Consider the following 21067-nt stretch of genomic DNA (forward strand, 5'->3'; position numbering starts at 1 on the left):
ATTTTTATTTTTTATTTTTATTTCAGTCTGTCCCTCACGGAGACGGTCCCGAGAGCCCGCGAATCCGGCGCGCGTACCCCCCCACACCTCGCGCGCCGGCGTCTCGCGACCCCTTCCCCGCGCTCCGATTGGCGGCGCGCGGCCCGTCACGCGGGAGCGCTCGCGCAGGCGCGGTGGGCGCTGAGGGCGGGGCAGGGAGGGGGGGCGGAGGCGGTGCCGGCAGGACCCGCGCACGGCGCCTTCCCCGCGGGCCGCGCCGGCCGCCTCTCCGAGCCATGCTGCGGGCCTGCCGCCGGGCGGGGCTCGCCGTGGCCAAGCAGGTGAGCGTCGGCGGCGGGAGCCCCACGAGCCGCCCCCCGCTGTCACTGCTGAGGCCGCGCCGGGCCTGCGGAGGGGGATTGGGGTGGGGTGGGAGTGTGGGGGGGTCCTGTGACCGCGGCGCGCCGCGCGCTGAATGACTCGGCACGCGCGCGTCGCGATTGGCTGCGCGAGTTTTGACTGGCGGGCGCGGCCGCCAATGGGCGCGGGGGGCGGGGGTCGGTGGGTGGGGTGGACTGCGAGTCCCGGCGTGCCTTGCGGCGCCGCGCGGTTCCGTACAGCGCTGCCCCGCCGCGGTGCGCGCCGGGACTCGTAGTTCGCGACGGAGACTGCGGGGCGCGCCGCGGTGCACGCCGGGGGCTGTAGTCCCGCCGCCATGGCCGCGCCGGGCCCTTCGCCCCCGCTCTGCCGGGCCAGACTAGGGTAGCGCCGGGGCCCGCGGGCAGGGCCCCGGGGGAGGCGGAGGCTCGGCGGGGCCGCGGACGGAGCGCTGGCTCCGCGGGACGGGGCGGCCGGCGCACTTCCTGGCGGGGAAGGACGTGACCTTGCGTTCCCTGGCGCGGCCTCCCGCCCGCACACGGCGGCACCGCAGGGTCGGGGCCGGCTCTGGAGTCCCGGTGCCCGGGGCGGGGAATGAGTAATTTGAGCGCTCGGGTGTGAGGGGATCCTTCTGAGCGCCCGGTGGGACACGGGGAGGGCACAGCACGCGGTGCCGGGGGGAAAGTGCCCGTGAGACCCGTGCGTTGTGTCCCGGACCTTTGCCTCTCCTTATCAGCAGAGATAAGGATGGTGATGTGCTGCAGAGGCCTTTTTAAAGCAGTCGCCAACTTTAGGAAGCCACGGGGGTCTGTGGCGAGAGTGACTCCTCTACCAAGGCCACAACTTTTGTTTCAGCTGTCTTCATGGCTAATAAAAAGTGAGCTGATCAGATCATTTTTATACCCTGCTCTCCATCGCATGTTCTTTACCCTCTATTCACGCAGTTCAGCAAAGGAGACGCTGTACATACTCCCCTCCAGCACTGCAGCTGCCTTTCCTCTGCTGCTCCATAAGGCTGGAGAGTCCTCGGGCCAGGTCACCTGATGCCCACTGGAATAAGGCTCCGGGTTTACCAGGCTGTGGAAAGTTTTAGCTGGGAGTTGAGAAGGCAGAAACCAGGCTTTGGTAGATGTTTATCACTTGGGGCTATTTGCATGTGCTCAGCCTTTGACAGGATGTGTCTGGAATGACTGTACAGCTCCGGAACAGCCAGGGTGGTGCTTTGTGGCTGGAAGTGGGTCATCGGGCTATGAGTGAGTGGTGGAAGAATCACAGAATGGTTTGGCTTGGAAGGGACATTAAATATCGTCTTGTTCCACCCGCTTGTCATGGGCAGGGACACCTTCCACTATCCCAGGTTGCTCCAAGCGCTGTCCAACCTGTCCTTGGACACTTGCAGGGATGGGGCAGCCACAGCTTCTCTGGGCAATCTGTGCCAGGGCCTCACCACCCCCACGGGGAAGGATTTCTTCCAGAGAACTGTGCAAATACAGAGATGCCACAGCACTCTGTGAAGTTTGTTGTCTGTACCTTTACTGATTGTTTCCTTACTTAAAAAAACCCAACTTTTCCTTTAACCCTACTCATATTTCCTGACGAGATCGAGTACAATGGAAGTCTAGTTTAGAAAGCAAAAGTAGGCATGCAGTGACATTATTTTTATACATTTTTGCTTCTTTTTATTCACATGGAGACTGTTTCAGGTCCTGCAGACTTTCTGCAACTAAAACTTGTTTCTTTTTGGGTAGCAAGAAGAGACAGAAACTGGAAATGAGAAACCATTGTTTAATTATAGTGCTTGTGTTGCAAGAGGTGCAGAGTTGGGAACTCTAATCAAGAAGGGCTCATCTGATCTGAGATGGTAATAGGTAGATTTTTCACAGAAGTGAAAACTCCTGTCGTGGAAATAAGACCCTCTGGCTATTGACCTCTCTGTTATATGGAAGCTGACAGTGAGGCAGGTCTGCCTGTCTTTTGGGATGTTCAGATACTTTTTTGCAGGTTAAAAAACCTAGTTGTCTGAGGAGAGCTGGACCTGGTCAGGACTCTGGGGTAACAGGTCCCTGATGATGCTTGGTGGCTTGAGCAGCCTGAGACAGCTGAGCAGCAGAGTGTGGCTGGATGGGAATAGCAAAGCAGCTGCTGCTCCCCAAAGCCAGAGCAGCATGAGGGTATAAGTATGAAAAATCCCAGTAGGGAACTCACAGTGGAGAGTGGGAAAACTTCTGTCCTCCTCTCTTACTGTGAGCTCTGTGTGTCAAGGATCACTAAGCTTGTTAACAAGTAAATTAAAGTTGTGGCTTTGAGAGAAGTTGTTCTTCGTACCTTGATTTCCTAAATGTTTGATGCTACACGTGCAGTGCTGCAGAGGGAGTCTTCTCTTATTTGAAGTATTTTTGTAGTTCTATTTAAAAGGAAACAGGGCTTTTAGTAAAAGTGTGTGATATATAGCAGAAGTCTTCAATTATGAGAAATCAGAGTTCTGTGGTCAGATGTCCTTGTTACACCTGACCTCTGTCATAACAAAAACAAACTTCTTCTGAAGTTTCTGGTTTGGTGATTAAATAGTAGATAATGAGTGTAAAATAATAAGCATTTAAGAAGTTGGGTGAAACAAATACAACGTAGAACTGCTGGAGGAGGAGGAAGGAATGGAAACAGCTGCCCCTGCAGTGCCCTTGATGTGGGGATCTGTGCTGTCTCCGTGCTGCCTCATCCAAAGGGTTTTCTCTGTCTTCTGCATGACAGCAAATGGTTTATTTCTGCCTTTTACACAGCATAGCAAAGCATGTGTGGTGTATTTCCTCCAAATCCTTTGAGGCATTATTACTAAATAAATAACAGTGTTCTGAAAAATTACAAACTCCTGGGAATTATGCAAAGGGGAGATTAGAAACTACCTGCAAGTTTCTGAATTATGGTGATACAGCAAATAAAACCAATATTATTATGATGGCCAAAAGGGAGCAAGGCTTCTTTAAAAAAAATATTTTTTAGAGGCAGTAGTGTACTTGGGTGTATTTGGATGTGAGGGGGGACAATCAAACTCGTGTTTCTCTTCATAAAACCGATACCTACAGACTTTTGGTTGTTGTTGCACTGGCCAGCTGTGGGAATTTGTTGCAAAATCTTGAAAGAAAGTTGGTGGGGGCTTGTTTTGGGTTTAGTTGTTGCTCCCATTGCTACACATGTGAGAGTCCAATACTCTCATTGAGGACCTGTGTTTTAGTTCCTCTCATCTTGACAAAAACCAGATAAAAATGGGGATTTGTCTAATCCTAGAACAACTTGGCTTGGAAGGGACCTCGAAAGGTCATCTGGTCCAAAGAGCATCTGGACTAAAATCAATAATCCCACTGAAAAAACCCTCCTGGTGTACAAAGCGTAAATGCTGAGCTACAAAAAGCAAATGTTCTCCTGGCTCCCTGAGCACAGCCTGGTCCCAGGAGCAGTGTTTACTGAGGGTGTAGAACTAAGTGTTGTTTGCCATCACTCCGTGTGAGTAGGGATTTAGCCAACATGGACATGGCTGAGCTGGCCCAGGCACCAGGGTTGTGGTTTTGGGAGCCTCCAGGATCACCAAGAAGGCAGGTCCAGCGTGAGCAGGGAGGTGGGAGTGACAGTGGTGCAGAGTGGGATAACCTCCAGAAAGCCTGGCCAGGAGCTTGGGAGTGATGGCTTATTTCCAGGTGAGCACTAGGCAAAATAGGGTAATCCCAAAGTGGTGGAAGGGACTGGAAATTCAGTCTGAACTGATCAGTAGAAAATCACTTTATTTTTCCCTTTTCATTTCACTGGGTTGAGCTGTATGCATGATGCTGAAGTATTCATGGTGAAATAGGGACGTACTGAGAGTCAGGAGCGTGTTCAGCAGTTGATAACAAAATTATTTACAGGGCTTTTCTTGGTGAAATTCCCCTTGAAAGGACCAGTGATGCCTCAGTAAATGCTTCTGGGGCAATCAAGTCAGATAATCAAAAACATTACAGAAGTTATTTATTATTTTGTCACCTGTTTTATCCATCACAAACCAGAAAACCAACCATGGAGTACAGAGGAGGCTCCTGAAGGTCTCAGGGGTAAGAGGAGCACATTTCCTCTTGCTGTACTCGTGCTCCTGCTACTAATTAAAAATGTTTTGGCTGCCTTTCTGGAAAGAATAAGAATTCACTGTTCCTGCCCTTTCCTGTCTACACTTTTGGGCAAGGATGGGACCCAAACCACAAAGTTGTGCCTGTTGTTGCCATGTGCAAAAGGAAATAGAGAAACTTGGCTTCTAGGGTTATGTTGTAGTGAGGGATCTCCCATTTTTTTCTTTTTTAAAGAGAAAATTCCCAGTTGGACAAAATATCTCAACTGTGGGAAGGGTTATTCTTGTGCCTTGTACTTTGATTTCTCGTGAGTCCCGTATTTCTCTGTTAGTAATTCCCATGTGGGGAAAAAAACCTCTGAGGGGGACAACTTGTTTCCTTCTGAAGGCTCAGAGTAGCTTAACCAGTCCTTCTGGTAAATCCTAATTTCCAGCTAAAATACGAAGAAGATAAAAATCTTGGGTAATATGGTTTTTGTAAAGTAGAATTTAATGAAATATCACTCTTCATATACTAATTTAACTGTTATAATCTGATGCCTATCTGGAAAGTGTGTGCGTTGTTAATTCTTTTAAAGGAGAAGTCTTAGTGTGGAAGCTCAGGGAGAGTTACCTGTGTGTCTTCAGAATTAAAAATAGTTTAAATAAGTGTTAAATATAGTTTTTAATATTTTTAAGTATCTAAACAGCTGCTGTTGTCTCTTACACTGCTCACACTGAGCTGTTCTAGTGCAGGAGGTTGTTAAAGAGAATCTGAACTAACTGGGGGCAGGGAGCATAAATAAGCAAAATAAATGCAGAAATAAGCTGGGGTAGGATTTTTTTTTCCCATATCATTTTCCAAAATGCCTAAGTACTTCTTACAAAGCCCTTTCCCTGGAAGCTGCACAAGAGAAAGCTCTCCTCTCTGTTTAGGGAAGAGAATCCAATGTTGCTGTTCTGGCGCCGGTCGTGCTTTCCTTCAGACAGGTGTGGGATGTGGTGATGGGGCAAATCAGTCCAATGCTGCTGTTGAGGTGGGGAGATGTTTGAATGTGCTCACTGCTAACTCTTGCCTCCTCCACCCCTTGCAGAATAACCAGCGTGTGAGAGCGTCCCTCCGTCCATCACGGCTGTGCCGCGGATATGCCACCCACTCGGGAGAGTCCGGGTACGTTCCAGGGCTTGGAGGGTGGAACTGGTGACGACTCACAGGCTGTTGGATGTTTGCCATATAATACAGTGGACATGGCTTTGACTCCTCTTTCTTCCTCAGTGTGTCTGCAGGCAAAGTCATTGGTGCAGGTGTGCTGTTTGTGGGTGGAGGAATAGGTGGAACCGTCCTGTACGCCAGCTATGACAAACAATTCCGGGAGAGCGTGGAGAAGGCCATTCCCTACTCCGACAAACTCTTCGAGATGGCTCTTGGCCCTGCACCTTCCAGCACACCGATGCCAAAGAAACCAGTGAGTGTTTCCCATCCACCCCCACCCGTTCATTTTTCTGTTTTTTAGAGAGAGTGTCTGCTCTTAGGTTTCAAATTGTGATTAATTTTGGTGTGTGCTAAGAATTTAAAAAATTTAAGAATCTTTCAGATTTCTGAAATGAAAAAGGTTTAGGAATTGTGAACCGAGGTACTACTTTGTGCTGCATAAGTGGTGCTTGTGTGTTTCCCCAAATCATCTTGTGATTGTGGTCTGTGGGTTGTGAAACTGTTCTTTTTATTTACAGTAAAATATCGTAGTAAAATCCCAACTGAAAAGCTGCTCTGCTTACACCCAGAAATAAACTGGGGAGAGACAGAGGCAAGTGATGGGCTGGAATTTAACTATTTTACTAGAGGTCTAGTGTAGTTAGTGGTGTGGCAAGATTAGAAAACTCTTATTAGTTTGGAAAATTTATGATATTTCTTATTTTTTATTTTTCAAGATACAGCAAGGTCCACTGAAGATCTCATCTGTAGCAGAAGTAATGAAAGAGTCTAAACAGCCTGCTCCCAAATCCCCAATAAGCAAACCAGAAGCTGCTGCTCCTTCAGAGGAAAAAGAAGGTAAATTTACAGAATGTCATGTACAGAGAAGCAAATGACCTAATGATCTCCTGTATCATACATGCTAGAGTAGATTAAAATAGTCCTTTGAATGGTTGAAGATAAACGTTATTATTTCTTAGAATTAATGTTGTTTTCTCTTCGAGCCATAAAATTTGCTTAAAATAGCTTTAGCTCTTTTTTTTCCCTATTTTTTTTAGGAAATGTATTTACTATATAAAATATTTGAAATCTAAGATAAACACTGACTAACCTGCATAGTTTAGATATGAGACTCAACAGGAATAGAACTTTGGCTGCTGGACTCCGAGGCTATTTGCCCTCTCTTCTTGTAAGCACAAGAAACTTAATTTTGGATAATTGCTGAGCTGCTGTAAAGCCAGATCAGGTGGAAGTGGTTTAGAGAGGAGCAGTTGCCATGTCTTTTTACGTTTACCTCTCATGGCTGTGTGTTTGTGTAACTAATATCTTGTTGCCGTTTGTCCAGGAAATCCTCTTTTTCTGGAAATAACAACATCAGTGTCCAATTAATACGTTTCTACAGAGGAAAAAAATTAAGTCTTACAACCCTGCTTCTACTTTATAGAACATATTGTAGAATCACAGAATGGTGTGGGTTGGAAGGGAACCTTAAAGATCATCCAGTTCCATGGGCAGGGACACCTTTCACTAGACCAGGTTGCTCAAAGCTCCATCCAACCTGGCCTTGGACACTTCCAGGGCAGAATCCCCTCCCTGGGCCTGCTGCCCACCCTGCTGGAGATGCAGCCAAGCACACGGGGGGTGTCTGGGCTGCAAGTGCACATTGCTGGGTCGTGTTGAGCTTCTTGTCCACCAATGCCCCCAAGTCCTTCTCCCCAGGGCTGCTCTCAATCCATTCTCCACCCAGCCTGGATTTGTGCCAGGATTGCCCTGACCCAGGTGCAGGACCTTGCACTTGGCCTTGTTGAACTTCCATGAGGTTCACATGTGCCCACCCCTCAAGCCTGTCCGGGTCCCTCTGGATGCCATTCCTTTTCTCCAGCATGTTGACCACATCACACAGCTCAGTGTCATCCCCAGACTTGCTGAGGGTGCATCAGTCCCACTGTCCATGTCACTGACAGAGATGTCAAACAGCACCAGTCCCAACACCGACCCCTGAGGGACACCACCCTTCACTGGTGTCCACTTGGACATTGAGCCACTGACCACAGCTCTGAGAGCAGCCATCCAGCCAATTCCTTATCCACCAAGTGGTCCATCCATCAAGTCTGTCTCTGTCCAGTTTGGAGACAAGGATGTTGTGCAGGGCAGTGTCACAAGCTTTGCACCAGTCCAGGTAGATGGTGGCAGTTGCTCTTCCTCATCCACCAGCACTGTAACCCTGTCTTAGAAGGTCACCAGATTAGTCAGGCACAGTTTGCCCCTGGTGAAGCCATCAGTCTGTCATCAGTCACTTCCTTATTTTCCATCTACCATAGCATGGTTTCCAAGAGGATCTGCCCTATGATCTTGCCAGGCACAGAGATGGGACTGATGGACCTGTGGTTCCCTGGGTCTTCCTTACTTATGTTTTTAAAAATGGGAGTCAATGGGAACTTCACCAGACTGCCGTGACTTCTCAAATATGATGGGTAGTGGCTTAGCCAGTTCCCTCAGGACCCACAGAGGAATCTTATCAGGAGCCATGGACTTGTGCACGTTCAGGTTCCTTAAGTGGTCTCAGGTGGTATGACTGGAGCACTTGACAGTGAACACTGAGGCAAAAAAGTTACTGAGTACTCAGCCTTCTCCATATCCCAGATAATTAAATCTCCTGTTTTCTTCTGGAGAGGGCCCACAACTTCCCTGAGTTTGGAGGAGGTGATCCTTGAATATCAACCAGCTTCCTTGGCCTCCTCTTCCATCTGGGGCTTTATCCTATGGTACTCTACCAAGCAGATCCCTGAAGAACCCAAGGTCTGCTCTCCTGAAGTCCAGGGTACTGAGCTTACTGTGCACCCTCTTCACTGTCCCAAGGATCTGGAACTCCACCATTTCATGGTCCCTGCAGCCAAGGCTGCTCTTGAGCTTCGCATTCCCCACCAGCCCCTCCCAGCTGGTGAGAACAAGGTCCAACATAGCACCTCTCCCACTGGCTCCCCTATTACTTGGAGAAAGATGTTGTCACCAATGCATTCCAGGAACCTGGATTGTTTATGCCCTGCCGTGCTGCCCCTCCAGTAGATATCAGTGGTTGAAATTCCTCATGAGGACCAGAGCTTGTGAATATGGAGCTGCTTCTGTTTATCTATGGAGAGCCCCTTCCACATGGCCTTCCTGCTCAGGTGGCCTGTGGCAGACCCCCACTGTAATGTCCCCTGTAATCCTGACCCTTAAGCTCTCAGCCAGCTCCTCATCCATCCCCAGGCAGAGCTCCACAAACTCCCATCTGGTCACTGACATAGAGAGTGATCCCTCTCCTCATCTTCCCTGCCTGTCCTTCCTAAAGAGCCTCATCCTTCCATCACTCCGGTCATGGGAGCCATCCCACCATGTCCCCTGGCAGCTTTGGTGTAAAGCCCTCCTCACCAGCGTGGCAGGCCCGGGACCTCTCCCTGTGTGACAGGTGGACCCCTGAGCCCCTCCTGTACTAACTGGTTTGTTCTGTAACTGTATTTGACAGCAGGCAAGGCTGCAGCACAGATCATCTCTGCAACAGGTGTGGCCATGTCGGTGCCAGCTCCGGGGATACAGACTGAAGAAGGTGAAAAAGATCACATGAATGCAATGAAGGAAACACAAATCCAAATTTCAAGTGCACAAATTCTTGCTTCTGTGTTGGTATTTGTCAGTGTTGAAAGGTGTGAGTCTCTGTGGCTTTTGCAGAAGAAAACTTCCATCATCTGTTTACAGATTTTTAACATAGTAAGAAGCTGAGATTGATGCTTGGGGCAGGTGTAGGTGTGAGCACCAGAGGGAATCCTGCCTTTATGCTGAACTGAACTTGTCCTGTCCAGTTTGCCTCTGCTCTTGGGGGCTCTCTAATTGCTGTTCAGAAAAGTGTCTCTGCCCAGGGCCAGGTGAAGAAACCACATTTATTGTTAAACTTCAACAAGAGACACTGGCTTCCAGATCATGGTCTCTTTCAGATGAGATTATATGATATTGATTTCTTCCAGTATGAACACATTTCATAAAAAGTAGGCCAAGGGTAAGTAAGTACATGCTGCAGAGTAGCATCAGTGTTGCTCAGAGGTGACCTGGTGGGTTTTTCAACGTGGGCTCCCTCCTCAGTTTAGATGCAACTTGCTGTTGGTCTTGAGAGCATTAGTTAAGCCAGTGCTCACTCTCAGAGGCATTTTAAGGAGCCGTAGGCAAGGGAATAGAGGATGGTTGTGATTCACCGTTGTGAGTCACCACAGCCCTCTCATTAATCCTTTGTTGTTTTGGTTGGGCTCCCTAAGCATGCCAAAGGGGAACTGAAACAAAAATAAGAACGGAGATTGACTTAAAATTTAAACTTGGCTCCATAATTGTTTCTCACTTCTTGCTTTGCCTTTTACTTCTGAATCTTGTCTAATTTTGTGACTAGACAACATAAAATCTCCAGGTGCATGTGAAGTGTCCATCTTTGGTTTTCAGATGTGAGGCTGACCTTTGTAATTAAAGATTTTCGAGTTAGTTTCAGAAGTCAGATCTACAAAGCGACACTGACTATAAAAATCAGTTTTGTTAAGAAAGTTATTTCCCTGCAAGTAATCTGTGTAAGAATTTGGACTAAACAGTTTAAACAGTTTAACTCCTTTTTACTTCTGAATAGGCAAAGAACATGAAGGTTCCCACGCTATAAAGGAACGGTCACCAGAAGAAGTTGCGGCCCGTCTTGCCCAGCAAGACAAAGAGGAGCAAGAGAAGATAAAAGGTGAGTCCTTACTTTCAGTGTTCCTGTGTGTGTTCTGTGGGACAGAAGAACTGTGGGACTGCATTGGCTTCAGAGTTCTAAGCTGCTTCCACACCCCTTTGTTGTTGTCCCCTGTTGAGGGGGCAGAGTGAGTGGTGTTTGAAGCTTCTTCCACTCACTCAGAAGTAACTGAGAGTTGAAGAATAATAGAAAATCTGAGGTTGGAATGGACCAACCGATTGAATGGTTCAAGGAAGATAGGAAAATTTACTTGTTTTCTCTTAACAACCATTATAAGAAGTGAATATGGGATATACCTGCAGCCCCCTGCAAAATCATGGGAAAGGTCTCCCACTGGGTAGAGTATTGCTTTTAGTGCAGACTTGCACCTTAATACTCCTGCTCTAAATGAGGAGCATGTTTTGTGACTTTCTGTAGGCTGCTGTGCAGTTCCAAACTGACCAGCTCTTCTGGGTCATAGAAAACAATGTAAAGAGATGCAGTAACATGTCATTCTACTAATTATAAAGTTCTTTTATTTATTGTCTTATTGACTTTATTATTTTTTCCAGCCCTTGCAGCAACTCTAGAAGGAGCCCTAAACACAACTGCTCGTGTAACCCTTCAGGCTATCACTGCCCAGGAGTCAGCTGTGCAAGCAGTGAATGCTCATTCCCAGATCCTGAAGGAGGCCATGGATAATTCTGAGGTAAACAGGACAAATGGGGACAACTTTTTCTTTTTTATTGCGTTCAGCAAACTTTAATCTCACAATTAAACTTGGAAGCTTTACTTGTAAGGTCCTTCCATTTATCACAGTTTTAACTTAATCTTTCCTCTTGTGAAATGTGGTGTAGTCAAATAATACAGTGGGTTTGACTGTTTTTGTTTTTTTTCCTGAACTCGTTTATTTAATTTTTTCAGGAAAAAAAGTTCAAGTTAATACATTAATAGTTTTCACATTGTATTTTAATTAATTGTATTTTAAATCCCAAGAGCTTTTTTTTACCTAGTTTACGGTATCACACTGTCCACCCCAATAATTCCATTGAACTTATTCCCTTTGCCAAAATCTTCTTGCTTGATTGTTCATTTCTTGCCTGGAAATGGGATGAGGATGTACAAGTGATACCTTTTGTGGTCCTGGTGTGCTTACACTGGGGTTTGTTTGGAACTACTGCTGCTCATTCAGTTCTGGAGCATAGGATATAATTCAGTTGTTAATTAGAGACATGTGGGCAACTAACCAAGCACCCGAGACTTAATCTAGTAGTTAGTAAAATAACTGTCTTAAGAGTTCCCTTTTAATTATTAATTATTAAGCTTACTTGAAAAATAAAGCAACCTCAAAGTATTATGGTACTTTAATAATGTAGAGATTTCCCCTCAGAATTGTTGTGCACCATACAGTGATCCTCATGTGAGCTCTTCTGCGTGGACAAAGGTTCTGTGGCTCGGGAAAAAACCCATTAAGAATCAAACAAAACCAAAACAAAACACAGGAAGAGAAACATGATTTGTAAAGCTTCCAGCTGTGCTGTTGAAAAGCACGAGAACGTTGCTCAGTTTGAGTGAATTGTTCAGCAACACATGAATCTCTGCAGGCTTTCATTTTTTCGATATCTCTGACTCAGTGGTTGTAACGACCCTGATGAGGAATCTGTGCTTCCTTCTTAGGAGGCCGGGGAGAAAAAATCCACCCAGTGGCGCACGCTGGAGGACGCGCTGAAGGACCGGAGGAGAGCGGTGGACGAAGCTGCTGATGCTCTGCTGAAAGCCAAGTGAGTTGCTTGGTTTAAGTCTTGGAGTAATAAGTCAGTGTTGCTCATGTGAGGGCTGGCAAACACCAGAGGAGTTTCTACAAAGCAGGGACTCAGCTGTGTTTGTACTGAACTGGTGGGTTTGTGCTAAACCAGAAAATAGTTTTATACGCTAATGAGTATTTTAATTTGATGTGTGTAAATCTTGGGTGCCCGTGCATGTGGTCCTCACTGTACCAAAGAGTCTGAAACAGTCCTGCTCTTCTTTTAAAGAACTTGTTTATCTTCTTAGTACTTCCACATAGTTTTGGTAAGTACAAGTTAGATTGAAAAAAGAATCCACAGTCCTTTTAGTATTATATTGTATCATTTTGTCAATATGAAACCTATTGTAAGAGAAGGCTCTGGGGAGACCTTTGAGCACCTTCCAGCACTGAAAGGGGCTACAAGAGATCTGGAGAGGGACTTTGGACAAGTGCATGGAGAGACAGGACAAGGGGAATGGCTTCAAACTGACAGAGGTCAGGGTTAGCTGGGATATTGGGGAGAAATTCTTTACTGTGAGGGTGGTGAGAGAAGGTTGCTCAGAGAAGCTGTGGCAGACCCATCCCTGGAAGTGTTGAAAGTCAGGTTGGATGGTGCTTGCAGCAACCTGGGACAGTGGAAGATGTCCCTGCCCCTGGCAGGGATTTGGAACTGGGTGATCTTTAAGGTCCCTTCCAACCCAAACCCTTCTGTAATGACTCCACGACTGCACTCCCTGTGTATTGAGTCAGTAACATCACCAGCTTCTTTTAGTTGTAATAAAAAACTAAACCTTTCAGCATCCCTTGGCAGTTCCATTTGCCCACAGATTTGCTTTCAAGGTTAGATTTTTACTAAGTACCTGTCAAAGAAAAACTTAAATTCTGAAAGGGAGCTCTGCTCATGCCCAGGCTCTGTATGAACCACGCTGATGTACATTGAGGGTGCGGGGTCATTGCAGCAGAAAAAAGTTGACAGACAGTATCTCCAAGATGCCCTTGTAATGAGGTTAGAAATAAATTTGGAAACCCTTTGATGCTTCTGAGGCTGAGAGGGTAACATCATCCTTGAAGTTGCATGGTTGCTATTACATTGTAAACTTCTTTTATCTTTGAAGTTGCTGTGCTGACTAAAATTAGTGGGAGGTGTAACTGAGGTTCCATTTAGTAAAACAAAGCTAATGCAAACCCCACATGCACCACCTTTCATTCTCTATTGCTCTACTAGATATCTTTGCTTTTATTTATTTTCTTAAATAAATTTATTTTAAAGCCTGTTCCTTATTCCAGTGAGATCACTGGAAACCTCCATTGGTTTGAATGGATTTGGAAAAGGAGCACTTTTTCCTTTATTTCCACTTGTGCTGGAGGAAAGCAGTTCTTTCCTAATTACAAAAACCCATAATCTGTCTTTGCAGAGCCCTATAAATTTTCTCCCATCCTCATTAATCTCCACCAGTCATCATGTCCAAAACACTTCTGCAAGCGTAAGCCATCTATATTAAAAATGTTTCTTTGCTGGAAATGTCTGCTGTCTGATTCTAACTTAGTTTTACTAATCCTAACTCCTTCCAGTGAACTTTCATCTTCCCTCCAGATAAATCTTAAATACTAATTCCAGTATAAATAATTCTCATTTTACATGGCATAGCCACAGTGGCATCTTTAGGTTTCAGGATGTGGAAAAAAAAAAAATCTTTAATCACAGCATCTTAGAGCTGGTAGATGGGAAGCAGCAGTAGAGTTACCCAGTAGTTGTTCCTGTAAATACCAACAGCATGAAGTAAATTTTCTTTGGGGTGATAAGCCCTGCATGTGTTACATTCAGCAGCTGCTTCTCTTTCCAGAGAGGAGTTAGAGACGATGAAAGGTGTCATCGAGAAGGCCAAGAAGTCTCAGCTCGCAGGAGCCAAACCTCACATTGTTGCTGCAGAAGAAAATCTCCATCATATGATCATTGACTTGGACAATGTGGTGAAAAAGGTAAAGTTTCCTCACAGTGTTTGCAATTGCCATTAGTGTAGGGACTCCTTGGCAGCTTGCACAGAGCCCCCATTCCCAAATCCTCTGGAGGAGGTGAAATATTTATAAAGTGTAAATCGGTCCTTTTGTAGGTGTACTCAGCCTCTGAGCTGGTTGTATTGGCAGTGATCAGACACCTCTCTTTGTGAGAACTTGAACTCTGTCCTGAAAGAGCCTCCAGGCAGCTTGACTGGTGTCAGTCCTTTATGGTGGAGACTTATAATTCTTTCAGTTTAATTCCAAGAGGAATTTAGCATGAGGTTAGGGAGGAGTTGGAATGTATGCTAATGACTTGGGGAGTAAATCACTTTGCAGTTCAAAAGACTGGGGAAGAAACACAAAGGTGGAATTTATCTCCCTTTGCAGGACAGCTCAGGGTGGGTTTTTGTGCTCCCCCAAGTGAGTTTGCTTCGGTTGGGCTGGAGGGTAACAACATCTGCCACTAACCCAGGGCCTGCTTTTAAATTATGTGTGTCTTCAATTTCAGTACCTGCCTTGAAAAATAAACTGGTGTCATTTTTGTTACAGGTTCAGGCAGCACAGTCTGAGGCCAAGATAGTAGCTCAGTACCACGAGCTGGTGGCTAAAGCCAGAGAGGAATTCCAGCGGGAGCTGGACAGCATCACCCCCGATGTGAAGCCTGGCTGGAAGGGCATGAGTAAGTCTCCCACTGGGGGGTTACATCCTGCTTGTTGCACTTTGGTTTGTAGTGCTTCTGTAACTGCAGCCACCCAATGTTCAGCATCCCAATTTCCACATTGGTTTGTTGGTTTGAAGTGGAAATTAGTTCAGAATTGAAGTTAAGAAGAGGATTAGTTCTGGGAACTGCCTGTGCTGTATTGGAAGTGTCATAAACTGTAGCTCTTGTATGATAAATATCATATGGTTTTATGAACACCTCTTCCCTCCCCTGGTACTCCAGGAAGGGAGCCAGGTCACTGCAGATTTGAGTCAAATCTGTTACTCACTGATCAAGTCTGGCTGACACTGTGATTATTTTCTGAATTAAACTGACACTGTGACTTACCTGTAACAACAGCCAGTGCTGCACAAAGCAGTGAACAGCCATCTTCACAGTCAGCTCACCCACCGGAATCCCTCTGCCCACAGGTTCCCTTACTCACCTTAACTGCTTTGATTTTAAAGACAGAGTTGCAGAAGGTGGAGTGTGTGTGTTCACCATTACTATGGATGAGCTACTGCAAGAACCCACGTGTGGTATATCCTTGGAGAAATTACTGCCTGTGGTAATTTAAAAACTAATTCCCTGAAAAAAAAACAAAACAAAACAACCCCCTTCTCAGATATTTCCAATCAGGGTTTAACATAAATGCACTAAGTAATCTCACACTTCTCTAACTTCAGTGTTGAGAGGCAGCTGTCATGTCTTTATTTATGAGTTACAGGGTTTTTAATAGAAGTGATAACTGCCATTTGAAAAAAAATGTGGTGTTAATATTGCCTAAATGTTTTTTTCTTGAAGTATGCAATGAAGAATTAAACAGTCTTTCTTAATGCTACTTTATGCCTTAGAAAAGTGAACCTTAGTCCCAGATCATTTTCCTGGCTAAATGAACACACCAAGTCTCTGGAATGGTCAGTTTTCTTTTAAAAAACAGCCAACCACACACCCAGCATATGTGGGGAAAACATTTTAAATTAACAAATCGTTTGTGGAGTTTGCTTTTGGGATGTTAGTTTTCAAGAAAACAACTTATTTAGACACCCTGGAGGTGGAGCTGCCTTTCCTTGCAAAGGATAAAAGGAGAACATCTTGGGTTTTGTGATCACTGCCCTTCTGTGGGAGGAGAGGGAAGCTCCTGGTGGCTTCCATGTGCTCCATTTCTTACTGGTGTGACCTACTGGTGCACATGGGACTGACTTGTTGGGGTCCTTGGCTCTCACTGCCACTTGGGAATTTGTTTCTTTACCATCTGCTTCTGTTTGTAAGAACCTAGAAACGTCAGACTGAAATTTCCAGTGTCCTGTAGTACTTTCCTACTTCAGACTTGTGTCCTTGCTTTGGCTGAACTTAAAACATCCATCTGTGGGTTTCTGAGGGTGATTTTAGTGGTTGGGCTACATCAGAGACTTTTATACTTGACATCCTGTTCTTCCTGAATTCCTGAAGTCTTGGGCTCATGTTTAAGTCACTGTAGATAAGCTTTTAGTTTTCTGTTTTACTTTTGCATGACTGCCTTGCTGTAGTGAACGTGCATTAACTTTTCCAACCTCTCTCCTTTCTGTTGCAGAGATAACTGACTTAGGTGAGTTACTGTCACTTGTTCTTGTCCTGTGAATGCCATCTCTTCTCTTTGTCCTGTTCATGTTTGTGTGGTGCATGACTCTAAATTACAGGCAGTTATCAACAAAGGGCTGAAATATGGCATTCCTAGAACATTTCAGGCTCTGGTATGCTTTGGGATCCTTTCTATTAATTGTGCACATCTGGCACAATTAAACCACAAACTCTGTTCTGTTCTAAGTGTTAAGTCCAACAGCTGAGCTTAGTGCTGCTGGTCACTTGCCCACTGGACACAAGCACTGCTGCTCCCAGTCCTCCCTGTGCCAGTCCTTTTCCCAGCACCCGGATAACTGAAGCACTGTGGAATTTCACTTGCTTTAGACCCTGCAGGAATGCTTTCCCAAGTAGTCCTGGTTTTCCTACAGGCAATTTAGCTGGCAGCCAGTGCAAAATGAGCCTCAGCATTTTACAGAGCCCTTTCAGGTCACCAAATGCTGCAATCATAGCTTGGGTCCTTCTGTCCCAGCCCAAAAAGAGTAAATACTTAGCAGATACAATGTGGCTATGATTCCTGCTGCTCTTTGAGCAGCCAAACCTGAAAGGTACAAACTCAGGGGTAAGAAATCTGAGGAGATAATTGAGCCTATCTCACACTGACTGCAGTATTTTCAGGCACCCACTTCTATGAGCTTGTGCCCACTGGAGGTAACAGTGCTTGGGGTTTTACATCCCCTGCTGCTCTCTCTGCTGGCACAGGGGAAAATATGTGGTGGTGTAAAGACCAAGAAACAAACAGAGTTGTCATCAGTCTCCTCTAATCGAGTTTGACATGGACATGGGAGTGTAAATAGCTGGGAATAATTTGGAAGAAACTAAGGTAATTCCTCTCCTAGAATGAAAGCACTCGCCTGTAGGTGTGGTTCAGAAAGTGGTCTCGGGTGGGTATTAGCACAGGGCAAGGGCTTGAAGTGCTCAGAAAGTTTTCCTAGAACAAGCTCACTGCTCACAACCCCAGGGAGCCTCGGAGCACTCGGGTGGGAGGCGGGTGAGCCCTGTGGCAGCAGATTCCCTGACTCCCTGTGCTTCCCTTCAGCTGGGCAGTTGTCCCCGGACGACCTGAACTCCCTCATCGCACACGCCCACCGGCGCATCGACCAGCTGAACAGGGAGCTGGCGGAGCAGCGCGTCAGGGAGCAGCAGCACATCGAGACAGCCCTGGAGAAGCAGAAACTTGAAGATAAAAAAGCATTTGAGGCAGCTGTGGCCAAAGCGCTGGAGCGTCACAAAAGCGAGATCGAGCTAGAACAGGAGAAGAAGGTAAAGTGGCCTGACACACCTGGTTGAATCTCTGGCTCAAAAAAAGAGGTAGAAAAGGGAGGGGAAGTGCACAGAGGAGCAGCTGGGGTGTTCTGAGTGGTGGGAGACTTCAGATGGGTGACCCCCAGGCTAAGCATGGAGATGAGGTGTTGAGCAAGGAAACTTCTGCAAAGTTAGAATGGTAAAATCACACAGTGAAACAGGGAATGACTTTGTCATGTTACTTGTCTGCTGTTGGAGATAGGATCACTGGGTCAGAATAAATCACAGAATGGTTTGGGCTGGAAGGGACCTTAAGAACCATCTTGTTCCAACCCCCTGCCATGGGCAGGGACACCTTCCACTAGACCAGGTTGCTCAAAGTGCCATCCAGACCTGGTCTTTAACACTCCCAGAGATGGGGCATCCACAGCTTCTCTGGGCAGCCTGTGCCAGGGCCTCACCACCCTCACAGTAAAGAACTTCAGTGTTACATCTGACCCAGTATGGCCACCATGGGGCTATCAGTCCCTCCATCCTGCCTCCAGGAGGTGTCTCCATGTTCTTCCACTCTTTATTTGATTTCTTTCCAAAGGACTGTGGAACCTCAGAATTTTAATACTGCTTTGGATGTGAGGCAATTGCAACTTAAAAATGTAGGAATTTGGGCATTGGAGGTTTTATCTTTTGAGATCCCATGTTGCAGGCTGACACTTTTGCCAAATACTCCTGGTTTTGAAAATGGGGTTAAACACTTGAAAAATTTGCATTCACATAAGGGAAACCAAGGATTTCACCTGTAGCCTGTCATTTTAACGACTGCAATACTTTACAGATTAGAGAAAAGAGCTCTGCTGATTTAGAGCTCTTTCAAAAAGTTGATTGAATTGTCATCTCTGTATTTAATGAAAGGTTGGAAACAAAACAATCCTTTAAAAAAAGCCAAAAACCAACAGAAAAAACTGGTTTATAAACACCCAAGTGTTTCATTTGACAAGTTACTGTATTTTTTACATACTGTTGTGATAGCTGCACTAAGGGCCTCCTGTGAAGCTCTTCCTTAACAGCTTTACGGAAAAGCTCAGGTACAAAACTGGACCTCAGCAGCTTTTTAGGATGAAACATGGGCTTTGTCAATGCCACTGCTGTAAATGTACCCTCAGCAATCCCTGGTGTGTGGTGCAGTCAGGGTGTGGGACAAGCAGGGCTGTTGTAACATCCTGTGTGTGTCCAGATCGAGGAGGTGCGGGAGGTGATGGAGAGCGAGATGCGGACCCAGCTCCGGCGCCAGGCTGCTGCCCACACCGACCACCTCCGGGACGTGCTGAAGATCCAGGAGCAGGATCTGAAGGTGGAATTTGAGCAGGTAAGGGAGAAGAGTCCACAGAGGAATTAAAGGGATAAGTTCAGTAACTGTTAAATTCCCCTCAGTAAGGTTTCTCACTGGTATATTGTATTTTCTGTACGTGTTGTCCCTAGCAAGAACAACAGATTTAAAGAAACATGTCTTAAAAGGAAGTATAATTAACTATCTGTTTCTGGTGTGATACATGATTCTCCTTCTGTTTCAGAACCTAACGGAGAAGCTCAGTGAGCAGGAGATGCAGTTCAGACGCCTTACTCAGGAACAGCTCGACAACTTCACCTTGGACATAAACACTGCCTACGCCAGGCTGAAGGGAATTGAGCAAGCAGTCGAGAGTGAGCACTGAAATCCCATTTCTTTAAGGACTTGATCCCCAAAGGCCCATTACCCAAACCTGGGTGTCTAAACCCAGGCATGTAGCTCGTGGGCCCGGGTTTGCCACACAGCTGAGCACCCAGCAAAAACCAGATGAGTGAATCTAAAGGGGTTCTCCCAAAACCTGTTTTTTGTTCTGGTTCTGAATTGTGGCGCAGACTTGCTTTAGAGCAGGTGCTGAGGGGGTGGCTGCTTTGGAAAGCAGAGTGTGGAGAGGAATAGCTTTTGCTGCTTGTGCTCTAAACCACGTGCCCCAACTGAGAGTCCCTTCTTGGCTCACCTTGCAGGTCACGCAGTAGCAGAGGAGGCGGCCAGGAAGGCCCACCAGCTGTGGCTCTCCGTGGAAGCGCTCAAATACTGCATGAGAACAGCCACGGGGGACAGTCCCACAGAGCCCCTGGGCAGTGCAGTGAAGGCCATCCAAGCCAGCTGCTCCGACAACGCCTTCACGGAAGCCTTAACAGCCGCGCTGCCCGAGGAGTCCCTGACGCGGGGGGTGTACAGCGAGGAGGCCCTCAGAGCACGGTTCCACACAGTCCAAAAACTGGCAAAGCGAGTGGCCATGATCGATGAGACAAGGAACAGCCTCTATCAGTACTTCCTGTCCTACCTGCAGTCGCTGCTGCTGTTCCACCCCCAGCAGCAGAAGCCGCCGGCCGAGCTGAGCCCCGACGACCTCGACACGTTTAAGTTACTGTCTTACGCCTCCTATTGCATCGAACACGGAGACCTGGAGCTGGCGGCCAAGTTTGTCAACCAGCTGAGAGGGGAGTCCAGGAGGGTGGCAACCGACTGGCTGAACGAGGCACGGATGACCCTGGAAACCAAACAGATTGTGGATATCTTAACAGCTTATGCCAGTGCTGTGGGGTTGGGAACAACTCAAGTGCAGAGTCAGGAGCCAGGATTGTAGCTTTGGAGGCAGCTCAGCAATTCTGTGCAGGAAAGAAATCCCATGAGCTCCCGAGGGTTCAGGCCGAGCTGTTGGCAGGGGCTGGAAGTGTTAAATCAAAGCACGGGTACCGTCTTGTTTCCTTGCACTGTATTTAACTTCACCATCTGTTGTATTTTTATTGGGTTTGAGTTGTCATGACAACCAACTTCAGGAAGCTTCCCTACAATTTGTGTAAGAATTAATGTTTCCCCATCTTACCAAGTGGGCTTGTGATCCAACCAAAATAATGTTTGTAACCTGCCATTAATCATTTGCCACTTTGTCAGCTGAATAAAACAAGACTTCAACCACTTGCTTCTGCTGTTTAGTCTCCTGTTTAAACATAAACTACAGCTGGAGCAGTACAAGCTCAGCCTTTTTCCATGACCTGAAGAGTTAAAACTTCGGTTTACTCCTTTCAAGGAGCAAGAATTCACTGATGAGATTCATCGATTTGTACAGCTTTAACAAAAAAAAATCCATGTTTGAGTACAGGATCCATAGACAGAAGCTGGAGTCAGAGCACATACTGTGGTGAATTTCTACCCTGGAATGTTTCCTGTTAGACCTGCTCTGCTGTAGTTTTAGAACACCAGCTATTTCTACCAGGAAGCCAGACTTGGTTCAACCATGAGAGCTCAGATAAAAACCAAGCTCCTTCCTTCCTTCTCTTACTTTTCCCCTAATTCTTACCATCAGTGAAGA

The 21067-nt window shown here is 46.4% G+C and overlaps 1 protein-coding gene across 3 annotated transcripts; it reads left to right on the forward strand.

Annotated features, from left to right (window-relative positions):
- The first annotated feature begins 226 nt into the window (after window positions 1-226).
- Window positions 227-20677, forward strand: IMMT (inner membrane mitochondrial protein). Of its 3 annotated transcripts, none has more exons than XM_027691233.1 (15): window positions 227-320; window positions 5521-5597; window positions 5703-5892; window positions 6356-6476; window positions 9127-9204; window positions 10261-10362; window positions 10914-11050; window positions 12019-12122; window positions 13972-14107; window positions 14675-14804; window positions 16399-16413; window positions 17485-17708; window positions 18922-19053; window positions 19259-19388; window positions 19716-20677. In XM_027691233.1, the coding sequence occupies exons 1-15, from the start codon at window positions 276-278 to the stop codon at window positions 20339-20341; spliced, it is 2247 nt and encodes a 748-aa protein (XP_027547034.1). In that variant the 5' UTR covers window positions 227-275; the 3' UTR covers window positions 20342-20677. The 3 variants fall into 3 exon arrangements, with proteins under 3 accessions (XP_027547034.1, XP_027547035.1, XP_027547033.1); XM_027691232.1 differs by having other exon boundaries at window positions 276-320; window positions 9124-9204; XM_027691234.1 differs by lacking the exon at window positions 9127-9204.
- The last annotated feature ends 390 nt before the right edge of the window (window positions 20678-21067 follow it).

This window comes from Neopelma chrysocephalum, unplaced genomic scaffold (assembly GCF_003984885.1).
Source record: "Neopelma chrysocephalum unplaced genomic scaffold, ASM398488v2 Primary Assembly neopelma1_83, whole genome shotgun sequence".
In the NCBI taxonomy this organism is placed as follows: domain Eukaryota; kingdom Metazoa; phylum Chordata; class Aves; order Passeriformes; family Pipridae; genus Neopelma; species Neopelma chrysocephalum.

Coding starts and splice junctions, on each gene's coding strand:
- IMMT (XM_027691232.1), top strand. CDS start 276: ATGCTGCGGGCCTGCCGCCGGGCGGGGCTCGCCGTGGCCAAGCAG. Junction 5,598..5,702: donor ACCCACTCGGGAGAGTCCGG/GTACGTTCCAGG, acceptor TTTCTTCCTCAG/TGTGTCTGCAGGCAAAGTCA. Junction 9,205..10,260: donor GGGGATACAGACTGAAGAAG/GTGAAAAAGATC, acceptor ACTTCTGAATAG/GCAAAGAACATGAAGGTTCC.